Raw genomic sequence first — 14691 nt, forward strand, 5'->3', positions numbered from 1 at the left:
TCTGGGAAGATCCCACATGCCGCGGAGCAACTAAGCCCGCGTGCCACAACTACGGAGCCTGTGCTCTAGAGCCCGCGTGCCACAACTACTGAAGCCTGTGCACCTAGAGCCTGTGCTCGGCAACAAGAGAAGCCACCACAATGAGAAACCCGCGCTCCACAACGAAGAGTAGCCCCTGCTCACCACAACTAGAGAAAGCCTGCATGCACCAACAAAGACCCAATGCAGCCAAAAATAAATGAAAATAAAATAAATTTTAAAAAAGAATATATATATGTATGTGTAACTGAATCACTCTGCTGTACAGCAGAAATTAACATAACATTGTAAATCAACTGTACTTCAATAAAATAAATTAAAAGAAAAAGGAACTAAGCTTTGGAATCATATAACCTGGGTTATCAGCCCGTCTCCGTGATCTTAAGCCCACAGAAACTATTTTGCAATCTAAAAAATGGGGATAAAATCTCTTTGAGTGACTGGGAAGATAACTAAGACCATGTGGAAAGCACTGGCACTGTGCCTGGCGTATGTTAGGTCTTCATCAAAAGGTACCCTCCATGCACCCTGTCAAGTCTACACTCTATTAACTTCGAGAGGGAATAGATAACTGCTCCAGATGGCAACAAAGGTCACAATTTAAATATCTACAAGCCCCAAACTAGGCGCTCCTGAAAATTATGTTACAGATAATCTATTTAATAAAACAAAATTAAAACCATCCATAAAGAAGTAGAGATTCACAAGTAAAAGACTCAAAGTACAAAAGGGACATTAATTTATTTTAATACTTACATCTTCCAGCGGTGTTATAGATGCACTCTCTCCTCCATAATATGGGTTTCTATCCATGTGAAGAACTTTCTTTCCGTTCACTGACATTATACCTGACAGGATACATTCCTACAGGGAAAGCGTAAGTATCTTCAAAGGAAGGAAAATGTTACTGCATGTTTCAAACAGATAATTTTTACAAGCCTGTCATTAAACATTCTTTTAGTAATTAATTAATACTTATGTATATGCGATATTTGATGTAATTTTTAAAGACAAAGCCCTAAAGCAACCAGGGTTCAAAGTGTGTTCTGAGTCCCAAGGTTTAAACTATTTTCATAGTAACACTAAGACATCATTTTTTCCCACTGTGTTATACTTGCACTGACAGCAGAAGATCAATGGTGGATAAAGCAAATTAAGGCGGTGGCATCTAGCTGCACTAGTCATTATATTCTTCACCACAAGGCACTCATGGTTTAAAAAAACAAGGCCAGTTTCACTTAAGACTATCCTTGATGAAGCATTAAAAATCACCTCTGTTAACAACACCCTTGAACACCCATCTTTTAAATATCCCGTGTAGCAAAACAGGAAGTTCACATAAAGCAATTCTAGCTCAAGGAAAGCCTTTTGTGTGACTGATTTGTAAGCTGACCTAGCTACTTTTTTCATGGATCATCATTTTTTTTTAATATACTTATTTTTATTTATTTATTTTTGGCTGCACTGGGTCTTTGTCGCTGTGCGCGGGCTTCTCATTGTGGTGGCTTCTCTTGTTGCGGAGCACAGGCTCTAGGCGTGCGGGCTTAAGTAGTTGTGGCACGGGGGCTCAGTAGTTGTAGCTCACGGGCTTAGTTGCTCCGCGGTATGTGGGATCTTCCCGGACCAGGACTTGAATCTGTGTCCCCTGCATTGGCAGGCGGATTCTTAACCACTGCGCCACCAGGGAAGCCCCACGGATCATCATTTTTAAGTGGAAAAATAACTGACAGACTATGATTGCTCAGACTTAGGATTTTGGCAGACATTTTCTCAAAAATGAATGTCAAGGAAAATAACCAACAGTATTTGTTGCCAAAAATGAAAAGTCAAAATTCTGAATGAGGGACTTCCCTGGTGGCACAATGGTTAAGAATCCGCCTGCCAATGCAGAGGACACGGGTTCGATCCCTGGTCCGGGAAGATCCCACATGCCACAGAGCAACTAAGCCCATGTGCCACAACTACTGAGCCTGTGCTCTACAGCCCACGAGCCGCAACTACTGAGCCCATGTGCCACTACCACTGAAGCCCACACACCTAGAGCCCGTGCTCTGCAACAAGAGAAGCCACTGCAATGAGAAGCCGATGCAAGCAAGAGTAGCCCCTGCTCGCCACAACTAGAGAAGGCCCATGCGCAGCAATGAAGACCCAACACATCCAAATATTAAAAATAAATAAATAAAATGTATTGAAAAAAATTTTTGAATGAAAATCTGAATTTTGGAAAACTTATATCCACCACCATGGGTACATCAGATCCCCAATACTTAAAGGACTTTTCAGACAACATCAGTGATATTAACAAATATGAGCTTTTGATATGGCATAATGAAATGTGTCAACAATTCAGAAGACCTGCATTACTAAGTAAAACAGTACTTTCCCAAGTGACCAATGAATGATGTTACAAAATCATACAGGAGGTTAAAAGAGAAATTCAAAGTGCAAGCTAGATTAACAGATTTTAATGTAACGGAATAAGAAATGTTCACTGATGTGGTTTCAAATTTCATATTACAATTAATCTTTAAAAATACCCTGCCACTTGTGTTTAGGTGTAAATTATAAAAGGATACCCACAACAATCTGAAAGGCTATTAAAATACTCCTCCTTTTTCCAACTACACATCTGTCTAAAGCCTGATTTTCTTCATATACTTCAGCTATGACAAAAATTATGGAAGACTGAACACCAAAGCAGATAAGAATCGGCTATCTTTTAAACTAGATATTAAAGAGATGTGCAGAAAATGTAAAACAACCATACTCTTCTCATAAATTTTTTTGTTTTGGAAAACAGTTATACTTCAAAAAACTGTTATTCACGTTAACATGTAATGAGTTTATCACCGTTATCTTTTTTTTTTTTTTTTTTTTTTTTTTTTTTTTTTTTTTTGCAGTACGCGGGCCTCTCACTGTTGTGGCCTCTCCCGTTGTGGAGCACAGGCTCCGGATGCACAGGCTCAGCGGCCATGGCTCTCGGGCCCAGCCGCTCCGCGGCATGTGGGATCTTCCCAGACCGGGGCACAAACCCGTGTCCCCTGTGTCGGCAGGCGGACTCTCAACCACTGCGCCACCAGGGAAGCCCTATCACCGTTATCTTTAAGTGAATAAAAAACATTTTTTTAATTTCTCAGCATTGATTTCTAATAGGATAAATACTGACAGATACTCTTACAAGCAAAAGCTCTTCAGGGACCTCAATTTTTAAGAGTGTAAATAGATCCTGAGACCAAGAGTTTGAGAACTAGAGCCCTAAATGAAGCATCCAGGATAACCATTAATCAACTGATAATCAACAGAGGATTATAAACCATCACTCTCAGTAAAAAGGTAAACAAAGCGTGAATATACTAAGACATACCAAATCAAGATGGGGTGGGGGAGCAGTCAAGAAAGTCAATCCAATTAATGGATTAATGAGAAGAAACACAGAGATGGGATATTCATTCACCCAAAACCCTTATACCAGAGTTTAGGTGATGCGAGCTTTATTTTTTTTAATGACAAAGGAAAATCTCTGTAACTTTATAAATCCTAGTGCTTCTCAAATTTATCCAAGACTCCAGACAACAGAGAACAAGCTCATCCCCCTAGAAGCCTGACTCTAAAATCTTTATTTTCAAAAATTCATACATATCTCAAATTCTCCTCCATAATGTACTATTCATTTTAATATTTTAAAAATATTTTAAATTAGTTACTATCAGGTTCAAATTTTACTCCAAGAGGGTGCATCATTTCTTATTTAGATCAAAAAACATTATGAGCACTCCAGGCCACCTCCAGCCATAACCACTCCTCAGCCCACAGCCACGCTCATGACTTTTAAGAGGAAAGATTTTGAACTCTGAATAAACAGAATCTTGTAGTATACACTTCTTGTATACACCTTTTGGTCAACATATGTTTACAAGATTCATCCATGTTTTGTTTGCAATAGAAACTTTCTTACTCTTACTGTTATACGGCAGAGGTCTCTAAAGTACAGGAGCCAAATCCAGCCTGCAGGCTATATTTGTAAATAAAGTTTTACCAGTAAACACCCATGCCCATTCATTTACATGTTGGCTGTTTTCACTGTACCACATTGGAACTGTAGCTGTGACAAAGACCAAGTGGCCTGAAAAAGCTGTGGACTTTTACAGGTTTGCCTAGCCCTACCAACAGTGGATCTCAAAGAGAGCTCCTGATTTGGTATCACCTTGTGAACTTGTTAGAAATGTAAATTCTAAGCAGATTCTGAAACTTTACTTTGCATCCACATCACCGGGACAGCTTGCTAAAACAGAACGCAGGGCCCCACCCCCAGAGCTTCTGAGTCAGCAGGTCTGCGGTGGAGCCTGAGAATCTGCATTTCTCACCAGTTCCCAGGTGAGAATACTGCTGGTCCAGGACCAGTTTCAAGAACCACTAGTAAAGCAGTGCTGCTCAAACTTTATTAAACACCTGGGAAACTAGATTTTGATTCAGCGTATCTGGGGTGAGGGGTATAACCGTCTGCACCTCTAGTAAGTTCTCAGGTGTTGCAGAAGCAGTTGATTCATGGACCACGCTGCGGGTAACAAAGCCATAGGAGTCTTTTGAATGAATACTCCACACAGATATTCCACAACTTATTTGTCCATTCTATTACAGGTGGACATTGGGATCGTTTCCAGTTTGGGGCTGTTACAAATAATGCTCTATAAACATTCTCAATGTGTCTTTTATGTATGCACTTGTTGGATAGACATCAAGGAGAGTACAGATACTGCCAAACAGCTTTCCAAAATGGTTGTACCAATTTCATAAGCTGTGTCAGCAGTATATGAAAGTTCCTGTTGTTTCAAATCCTTGCCCAACATTTTGTTCTGGCCTTTTAATTTTAGTCATTCTAGTTAGGATATGGTTTAATTTACATTGCCTGACAAATAATGAGACTGAGCACTTTTTCACAGTTTACTGATAATTGTAGTACCTTCTTTTGATAAGTGCCTATTCATATTATTTGCCCATTTTTAAAGTGGGCTTTCTTTTTTTTACTACTATATAAAAATTCCTTATATATTCTAGATATTTAAAAGTGCTTTATTGGTTATATATATATTGAAAATATCTTCATCCATTCCACAGCTTGACTTTTAACTTTCTTAATGAGGTCTTGATAAACAGAACCGAAAGTATTTTAACTGTAAAAATTAACTCCAATATTATCAAAAGCAAATCACTTGCTTAAAAAAAAAAATCTAAAGAAGTACTAACATATGATTCAATATATTATATGAAAGTAGAATATTTACAATCTCAAAAACAGATTATGACATAAACAAAGGAAAACCAAATAGTCACATTTCCAGTTGACAAAAAGTAGACTTCACTGTTCAACTTTTGGAAGCAAAATCACAGCAAGCAACTTTGAGTGTTGCACAGCTTCTATATATAACTTTTCATACTTCACTGCAAATAAGCATGACCCACTCACTGGACCATGGCTCCAAAGGAAGCACTGAAGGCTGAGGCCTAATAAAGGACCCAGGAATATAAAGATTCAGCAGTCCAAAGAGCTGATACTAACTACCTTTAAAGGCATCACTTGGAGCAAATATATTAAAAGCTAATTAATAATTTGCAGGTTCACTGATTCTTCTAAACCCATCTATAAAAGACTGCTTTTACAATGCCAAGAGAATACATAGAAGCACAAATGTAATATTTTAAATTTTACTTTACAACATGGGATGAAGTCATTAATTCACTGATAAAACCAATCACATCTGAGTATAGGGTATATATTAATGATCCCAAAATTTTAGTATCTTCCCAAATTAACAACTCAAAATTAAAATCTACTACTATCTGGTGAATACAGAATAAAAAGCAAAGCACATCAAAGTCAGAGAAAATACTCTAAGTGAATTTCCTTTTTTCACACTAGACAACCTGGACCATCCATCATCTATGTCAAGAATACTGATAACTTTTACCAGGAAACATATATGAATGAATATTAACGAACACATTAGTTTTAAAACTAACAGATGAGAGTGCTCCACACTTAATTTCAAGCTCACCCACAACTGACCTAACAGGATAAGAATATACAGACTCACAACCAAAATAACTAAAACTGTAAAGCCATCTTCAGAATCCAAGTTTTTTTGGTGTTTTGTTTGCTATTATGCCTTATTTATTTTTTATTTTTAGTGCTTAGAGCATATTAGGTGCTCAGCATGAATAAGTGAACAAATGCATGCATGCATGCATGCATTAATGATGCACATAGGATGCCTGGCAATCTCAGGTGGGTCTTTCATCCAAACTGAGCTCAGGCCCAGAATCCAAGTTAAGATAATGGCATCTGCCACCCAACTGGTTCTTCATGTTGGCCTACATAAAGAGGTAACCAGATTAAACTAAATGTTTGAAGTTCAGCTGCAGCAAAATTCTAGTCTGTGCAGATGTGTGGGTGCGGTGATGGTCAGGAAGGACCAAATCAGTGATACTGAGGCTCACTTCCCTTCAGCACCTACACATAGCGCTAGGTTTGCAATAATCAGAGTAACTAACTCAAACGGACAGCACCTAAACACACTAGGCGAAGTACCTCTTACGTAGTGAAGCAGCCTGTATGGTGTTCCCAAATATGAACTGTGACGAACCTAAACACAATTGCGAAGGCCACTGGTACTAAAATAGTATCCCAGTATCCTGGAAAAGTTAATGCCCACCCCCCTTCCTACTTAGAGGGCAACTCAGGCTTGGAAGAGAATAGAACCAGAGTACGTTAATATTCTGATGTAAAAAAAAAAATTCTGATGTAACTTCCAAGTGACCAAACTAAACACTATTAACACTCTAAATCCTCCTGCATTTTAAAGTTCTGGAGTGATTTAAAAAAAAAAAAGAAACAAAGTAAATGCACACAAAAATGTGATCAGGAAAACAAGGTACCTAATAAGTCATCTTAAAGAAAAGTGTCTTTATACTTATCTAGAAAATATATTAGCTAGAAAACTTTTAAATCATTTAATCTCAGTGGTATACGTCTTACAGCAATAACAATAAAAGTGGAAGTTAGTTTTCAGCAGAATAAGTGTTTCTTTAAATGTCTCTGTCCCTCTAATGCATCTCATTAAAAGCTGTCAAGGATAACTTTTCTTGAAATTTGGCTCTAATTAGGTCATTCCTGCTCAAAACCCTCTCTCGTTGGCCTAGAAGATAAAATTCAAACTTCTTAACCTACTATCTTCAGCATCCTTGGTGATATACCTTCTTTCCAACACTGTTTCCATTACACCTCTTCATACCTTCTGTTTCACACTAAATAAACTCCCTATCCCCTAAATATATATATCCTTTTCTTAATACTGACTTACACTGCTCTCTCTGCCTAGAAAATCATTCCTCCTCATGTTCAAAACTTACCAATATTTTTTTAAACTTTTTCAGTTTTATTGAGATATAATTGACATACAGCACGGTAAAGACTTAAGGTGTACAGCATAATGATTTGATTTACATACAACATGAAATGATTACCATAGGTTTAGTTAACATCCATCATCTCACATAGATACAACATTAAAGAAATGGAAAAAATACATTTTTCCTTGTGATTTACGCTCTTAACTTTCATTCATAACATACAGCAGTGTTCATTATCTTTATCATGTTGTACATTACATCCCTAGTACTTATCTTATAGCTTAAGTTTGTTCCTTTTGATTACCTTCATCTAATACCCCCTTCCCCCTACCCTGCTTATCAATTATTTTTAAAAGCCAACTTCAATAACTCCTTCTTTATGCAGGTTTTTCTGATTCCCCTATCTGAATTCCCACATGTGTGAATTCCCTTATGGCACTTAGTACTTTCTCATATTAACTCATATTATAGTTACCCCCACATGAGAAGAAGCTACTCACAGACAGGTGTGTTTGCCTTTTTATTGCCCATAATCGAGCACAACAGTCACAGGTAACTGAAACTGAGTAGGCCAGTTTACTCCAGTAAGTCTTTACTCCAGTAAGTCTTTAATCAGGTACTGTGAGAGGGGACATAAGGGTAACTGCAGGGTATCACGTATGCGAGCCAAACGTTTACCTAGCGGTCTTCACAACCAAATGCCTCACTACTACCTCGAAATGCTGAAATATGTCTGATTTTACTTCTACTCTACTGGACCAGTATGCTTAAGGCTGATTTAAAATACAAACTGCCTACACAGTATTTATACCTTCCAAAAATAAGACATTTGAACACATTGGTCCTATGATCACTACTGCAGTGGACAGAAAGTTGTTTGTCCATAGAACTCAAATAGCAATGGCAAGGATTGTCAAGGAGTAAATATAAAAGGCAATTCAAGATTTTTAAATGCGGTACAAAAACTCCTCTTTGAAGTCGCAAAATTTTAATAAAGAGAAAGGAGGAAAAGTATGGCTGGGATATAAAACAATGTTTTAAACAAATACTGCTGAGAATAATCTGGTTAGATATCACTAAAGTGTCCTTTTCGATTCAAAACTCCTTACGAAAATTACCATGCAGCACAAAACAAAACAAAATACTGCTCGGAAGCACAAGCAGCTGTGGAGCTAGTTACCCTTATTTTATTATTTATTACTATTTCTAAGAAGACTCATGAATTTATTGCCAAGCCCAAAGTCAATCAGAAACAGCAAATTAAGTGGTCAGAGGCTGTCGACAGTCACCAGCCTAACCAAAGTAAGCAAAGAGGAAAAAATGAAAAGTAGACGGTAGAACTAACTCCCAAAGCTGAGCAGTCTAAGAGGACTTAGTAAGGAGGCCAAAGTTCCTACAAAGCTCCCTAGGTCTCAATGGCTTCATTATGTTATAGCATAACAGTAATTAATCCTCCTGATGTGAAATCTTTGTTATCAGTACATTAACTATGTTCCTTAGTCTGTTAAAGAAGTTGTGATACCATTTGAAAGGTTTTTATCTAAAAGTTATGGTTTAAAGGGATAGCCCTCACTTCCTTAAAGAACTCAATTATATGAAATATTCCATTTCTCCTAGACAGAATGAAGATTTTGCTCTAGTTTATACTAAATTGTTTTATGCCTTCTTTATCAAAGTTACTATCAATATTTGTGCACTATTATGACCTTATTTTAGATGTAACAATCGATACAAAACAGTGACAACATTAGGCAACACAGAGAAACCCCAACACTTCCTTACACTTTATATTAAAAGTAACAAGTTAATCGCACTAAAAAATGCACTGACACACAGGCATCATGCAGTATTTGGTACCCACAACTGATAGCACACACCTGTTTTTAGGTTCTTAAATCTCAGGCACTAAATATTTATAAATCAAAAATTAAGAAAAGTAAATGGTATGTTCACACCAATTACTCAAAGTTAATTATAATTTGAGGCTTTTTAACTTTGGTGATCTCTTCATTTAAGTAATCAAAGTCCCTGTATCACTAAAAATGAGGGTATAAGATTTTATCACTATCAAAATCATCCCGGGGGGCTTCCCTGGTGGCGCAGTGGTTGAGAGTCCGCCTGCCGATGCAGGGGACACGGGTTCGTGCCCCGGTCCGGGAAGATCCCACATGCCGCGAAGCGGCTGGGCCCGTGAGCCATGGCCGCTGAGTCTGCGCGTCCGGAGCCTGTGCTCCGCAACGGGAGAGGCCACAACAGTGAGAGGCCCGCGTCCAGAAAAAAAAAAAAAAAAAAATCATCCCGGGACTTCCGTGGTAGCGCAATGGTTAAGAATCCACCTGCCAACGCAAGGGACACGGGTTTGAGCCCTGGTCCGGAAAGACCCCACATGCCGCGGAGCAACTAAGCCCGTGCGCCACAACTACTGAGCCTGCGCTCTAGAGCCCGCGAGCCACACCTACTGAAGCCCACGTGCCACAACTACTGAAGCCCGTGTGCCGCAAGGAAGAGTAGCCCCGCCCCGCCACAATTAGAGAAAGCCGGCGTGCAGCAACGAAGACCCAATGCAGCCAAAAATAAATAAAATAATAAATGACAGCAGAAATGTATCTGATTACTAGTTAAGTATGCATCTATCATTCACCAAAACGGTCACAATTGATCCAAATGAAAATTTAAATAAGGTGCATTATCTTAACTTGGTTGTTATGCAATAAGACTGTGCCCTCTTTGAGACAAAGTGATACTTCCGAATTAGGCATATAGAAACCTGCATGAGAAAGGATTTGCACTTATTTGTCCGTGTTTAACTGCCCTAATCAAGAGCAAATCTGAAAGACCAGCAATAACCGTAGAAAAACAGTGGAACTAACTAGCTCTTACAATATGCTGGCAACAACAGTGCCCATTCCAGTGGGCAAAATCCACCACAAACTAATAAGCTCAGCTCAGAATCCCAATTAAGCACTTAGAAAATGAAAAAAAAACACCCTGCAGTGGGTAGGCTATTCATTTAGGCATCCAACAGTCTTCCAACTCACCATCAAAAAAGAAATTCAACCCAATACCTCACATTCAAAATGACTAAATAGCTTTCTAGGTAAACAATCTCATCTATTCGGTACTATTTCCTAGCCAGTCCCATTTCTTTTTCTGGACTGCTGAAACATAATGAAGCATTCAGAAATGAGTATTATCCAACAATCACCATAAATCACCATAAATAGAAAAATGACATGCCAGAAAAGTGCCATTCTAGTTCCCAACAATCTTTTCCTAAAAAACTGGCCAAATGCAAGTTTGACAGTTTTCTCTTGTCCAGAGAAATCTAAAATAGTTACTCTGGAGTGTTAGCTGAAAGAAATGTTAATTCCATCTTGAGAGATTACAATGCATTTCAACAAATTCGTAGTGGTTTACATTAAATGACTCCGGACTTTGAGATCAGTTTATATGGGATACGCAAGATCAAAATCAGTATTCATCTTTTAAAACAAAGCAGTCCAATGTCAGAATTTCAAATTTCCAAAAAACTTTTGATAACGGAAATGGTCCTCTCTTCAAATGGAATTCTTTTGCAAGATGAATAGTCTTCATTTTCCTTTAAAAGCACAAAAAGAAGTAAAACATCTGCCTGTATTATTTGCAGAATATTATCTAAAGTTCTCTAAGCAGACAGCCAGGAAAATAAATTTACCATGGTATTACGCACACCATGCAGTAATAGAGAACCTGGCCTCTAGCACCCTATCACCAACCTCTTTCTCAGGGGAAAGCCTCCAGAAGAGACAATGTAGGCAAGGACAGACCACACAAAAGTAAAAGATGGCAAAGGCCAGGTGAGAATGGACTAGACAAATTTTGAGAAAACTCATTTCCATTCTACAGTTGCTCAAGTGGGATGGGAGGGTGGTTAAAAGAAAAGGATAATGCTTCTCACCTGGAGTGGGGCAGGAGGATGAAATCTAATTTTCTCCAAAAATGTAAGTTCATTGAACTTAATTACCTACCAAACAGTGATTATCCAGTGACTCGTCACCGACACCGACTAGTAGTAGAGGCTGAAGTCTAAGTAGGAAATGCCACTGTGATTGGCCTCCACCCTCCCCCACTCCGCCGGCTGCTTTTCTGTTTCCAATCGCGAGAGGCCATCAACCCGTAAGGAAGACGCATCAATACACCAATCCGGGCTTTTCCGGCCTCTGCTGCAGCAGAGCGGACTCTCGTTTCCCACCTACTCTTACTCGGCCGTCACAACCCGCCCAGGCACCTGCCGGACCGGGCTTTCCATCCCCCGGTGTCTCCTCCCCGTCCCGATGCGCCGCCCGGCCCGCAGGCCCCGCCGCAGGCCCGACCCGCCTCCGCTCCAGAGCGCGGCCCGAGACCGCGGCGGAAACCGGCCCCACCCGGAGACCCTCGGAGGCGAGGCGAGGCGCGGCGCGGCCCGCGGGGATGGGGAAAAGGGGGCTGAGCAAGGCGTGCGGCCAGCCCTCTCCCGACCCTGAACCCCGGCCCCCGGCCCCGGGACCCCCGCCCTCCCCGCCGGGCCTCACCGTCAGGCCGGTGCCCAGCACTATCACGTCGTACTCCTCATTCATGGCGGGGCCGGGCGCGGACGGAAGACCAGAGAAAAGAAAAGGCGCAGTACTCTAGGGGTCGGGAGCTAGGCGGCCACCCTGAGGAGGCGGAGGAAGCGCTCAGGCCGGGCCCGGGCACAAGGGAAAAGGGAAGCGGGAGCAGAGGGAAAACGGAGCTGGCGAGGAGGGAGCCGGCCGCCACCTCAGACGGAAAGAGAAGAGCGGGGCGGGGAGGGAAGGGAGTGCAAGAAGGGAGAGAAGGAGAGGCGGGCGGCGACTGGGGCCTCTGCAGCCGGGGCGGGGCTCAGAGGAGGCCGTCGATCACGCCCTTCCCGCTCGCTCATTGGCTAGATCCCCATCGCCAGCCCAACCTTCCTCTTTTCCTACCTCTCGCGAGAAGAGGGCGGGCCGTGCCCCTTGCGGAATCCGGCTCTCCACGCGGCGGACTGCTGCCGTGGTTGGGAGCGGAGGCGGTCGCGCCCTGGCCTCCGAGGGCTGGGGCGGGAGCATGCTTGCGGCCGGGAGGCAGCTGTCCAGTTCGTTACTCCCGCCGCCCAGCGGGAGCCTTGCCGCCGCCCTTGGACTTTGGGCCAGGACAGCGAGCGGCCGCCCCGGGCCCCGCAGACCCGGAGCTGACGCCATGTGACCTGACCCTGGCTGGGGCTCAGCCCCCTGCGCACCTACGGCGCGCCTAGGCTGGTCTTTTGCAACTTCTCTTGCTTTTCTTTCTATCCTGCCTCCCTTTCCTGAAGGAAAAAGGACCCAACATATTTTAAGGAATTCAGAAATCACTGTTTTCTCTTACTTCCCGCCCTATGTCGTCCTTGCTTGATGCATTGCCACTTGTGCAGCCTTACGAAATTTAGAAGAATTTTAAAAAACGAAAAACGAACAAAAAATCTTCCTTTTAAAAAGTTACCCTTCGCATAAAGGGGAAGGCCAGATTTGATTGGAAGCAGGTCTGAGCCTACTGAGGGCTATAACTTAAACCAGCTGTAAAAATAGCTGACCAGTATGTGCATCGGTTTACGCCATGAGTGTAGCAGGAAAGAGTCCCTGTTTGCCTTCCACTCCCTCTACCACTGACTGCCCGGCCCTCCAAACACACACACACCTTTTTTTAGGATTCTATTTGGCATCTCCAGCTCTGGGTGAGGTGTAAGCAGTGGCTTGTGTTCTCAACCAGAGAGTAGACCCTATACAGGCCTTCTATAAAGGTAATTTTCCTAAAGGCCTTGACAACCTGTGTTTTCAGCCTGTGACAGGTCTGCATACTCAGCAGACAAGAGTTGGTATTTCTTTCAAGATTTACTCTCAAACATAGCTGGATAAGTGCTACTATGAATAGCATGATAGCATAAAGTAAATCTTGGTAGACAGATCTGCCTTCCTTCATGTTTAAATCACTGATTCAGGAAAGAATAACAATTTTTTACAATGTTTCTTCACCCCTAACTAGAGGTTAAGAAGGTATATTATATTGGAAGATGGACTTTTTTGGGGGGGTGAGGGGGAGGGAGAAGAAAGCTGCTTAAATTTACAATTTTTTTTTAAGATGTTTTTGATGTGGACCATTTTTAGAGTATTGAATTTGTTACAGTATTCCTTCTGTTTTATGTTTTGGGTTTTTAGCCAGGAGGCATGCGGGATCTTAGCTCCCTCACCAGGGATTGTACCCCCTAGTTAGAAGGTGAAGTCCCAACCACTGGGCCACCAAGGAAGTCCCTATATTCAATCTTAATTGGATCTGTATACATTAGTGACCAAATGAATTTTTACAAGTAGACAAAAATCAAGTGCAAAGTTACTAGACTACTGAACAGATTGTGTAACAGTGTAACTGACTTTTCTTTGGCTAAACAGATGATGCCTTAAGAAAGTCCTGCTGTTACTCTCTAAGTAGTCAGGTGTCATGTGTATCTAACATGTTTACAAACAACAGGAATTTATTTCTTACAGTTCTGGAGTCTAGGAAGTACAGGGTCAAGTTGTGTCTGGTGAGGACCAGTTGCCTGGTTCACCCTGTCTTTTCACTGTGTCCTTATGTGGCGGAAGGGACAAGGGATCTCTCTGGGGCTGCTTTTATAATGTTACCTATGTTTTTAAACTGACCGAAAATATTGACTCATTTTTTTTTTAACTAGAACCTTTTTCACATATTGCCATCAGCCTCTGAATGTTGAAGAAGCTTTTAAGCATATCAGCTGAATTACATTGCCATGTCTTAAGTGAAGGATAGTTCATCAATACCCACATGGAGTTACTGAAAAACTTAAAGGTATTAGATAAGAGAATAGAATTTAAGGTTAATAAGGCTCCTCAGTCTGATCCGTTACACTCAAGTTTAGTTTTGTTGGCAGATAAATCCTATGGCCCTGCAGAAGGACAAAAAAAAAAAAAAAAAACTAATCTTCAACAGATTGAGTCCATCCAGATTCCACCCCACCTACTCCAGTTGCCAACAAACTTGGCAGACAACAAATACTGTTTATGGTGCAGTGGCTTAAAAGCCACTAATTGTTTCAGTGTATCAAAGGCCACAGATGGCAGTTCCTGATAGAGTGTGAAACCTTAGGTTGGGGGAAGTAGGTTGGTGGAAAGGAGTAGAAAACACCATCAACCTTGAAAATGTTTCAAATCTTTACACAAAGCAAGAGGAGTCCAGAGACAG

General features: G+C 41.1%; 1 protein-coding gene across 1 annotated transcript in view; it reads right to left on the minus strand.

Annotated features, from left to right (window-relative positions):
* Positions 1-12253, minus strand: part of GDI2 (GDP dissociation inhibitor 2) — a 45281-nt gene extending 33028 nt beyond the window's left edge. The window contains exons 1-2 of the mRNA XM_079912535.1: positions 11997-12253; positions 796-903 (exon numbers count right to left, since the gene is read on the minus strand). Coding sequence (XP_079768661.1) covers positions 796-903; positions 11997-12041 — 153 coding nt within the window. The 5' untranslated portion in view covers positions 12042-12253. The remainder of the gene's footprint in view (positions 1-795; positions 904-11996) is intronic.
* Between the last annotated feature and the right edge of the window lie 2438 nt (positions 12254-14691).

The sequence above is a fragment of the Stenella coeruleoalba genome (genome assembly GCF_951394435.1).
Source record: "Stenella coeruleoalba genome assembly, chromosome: 2".
In the NCBI taxonomy this organism is placed as follows: Eukaryota; Metazoa; Chordata; class Mammalia; order Artiodactyla; family Delphinidae; genus Stenella; species Stenella coeruleoalba.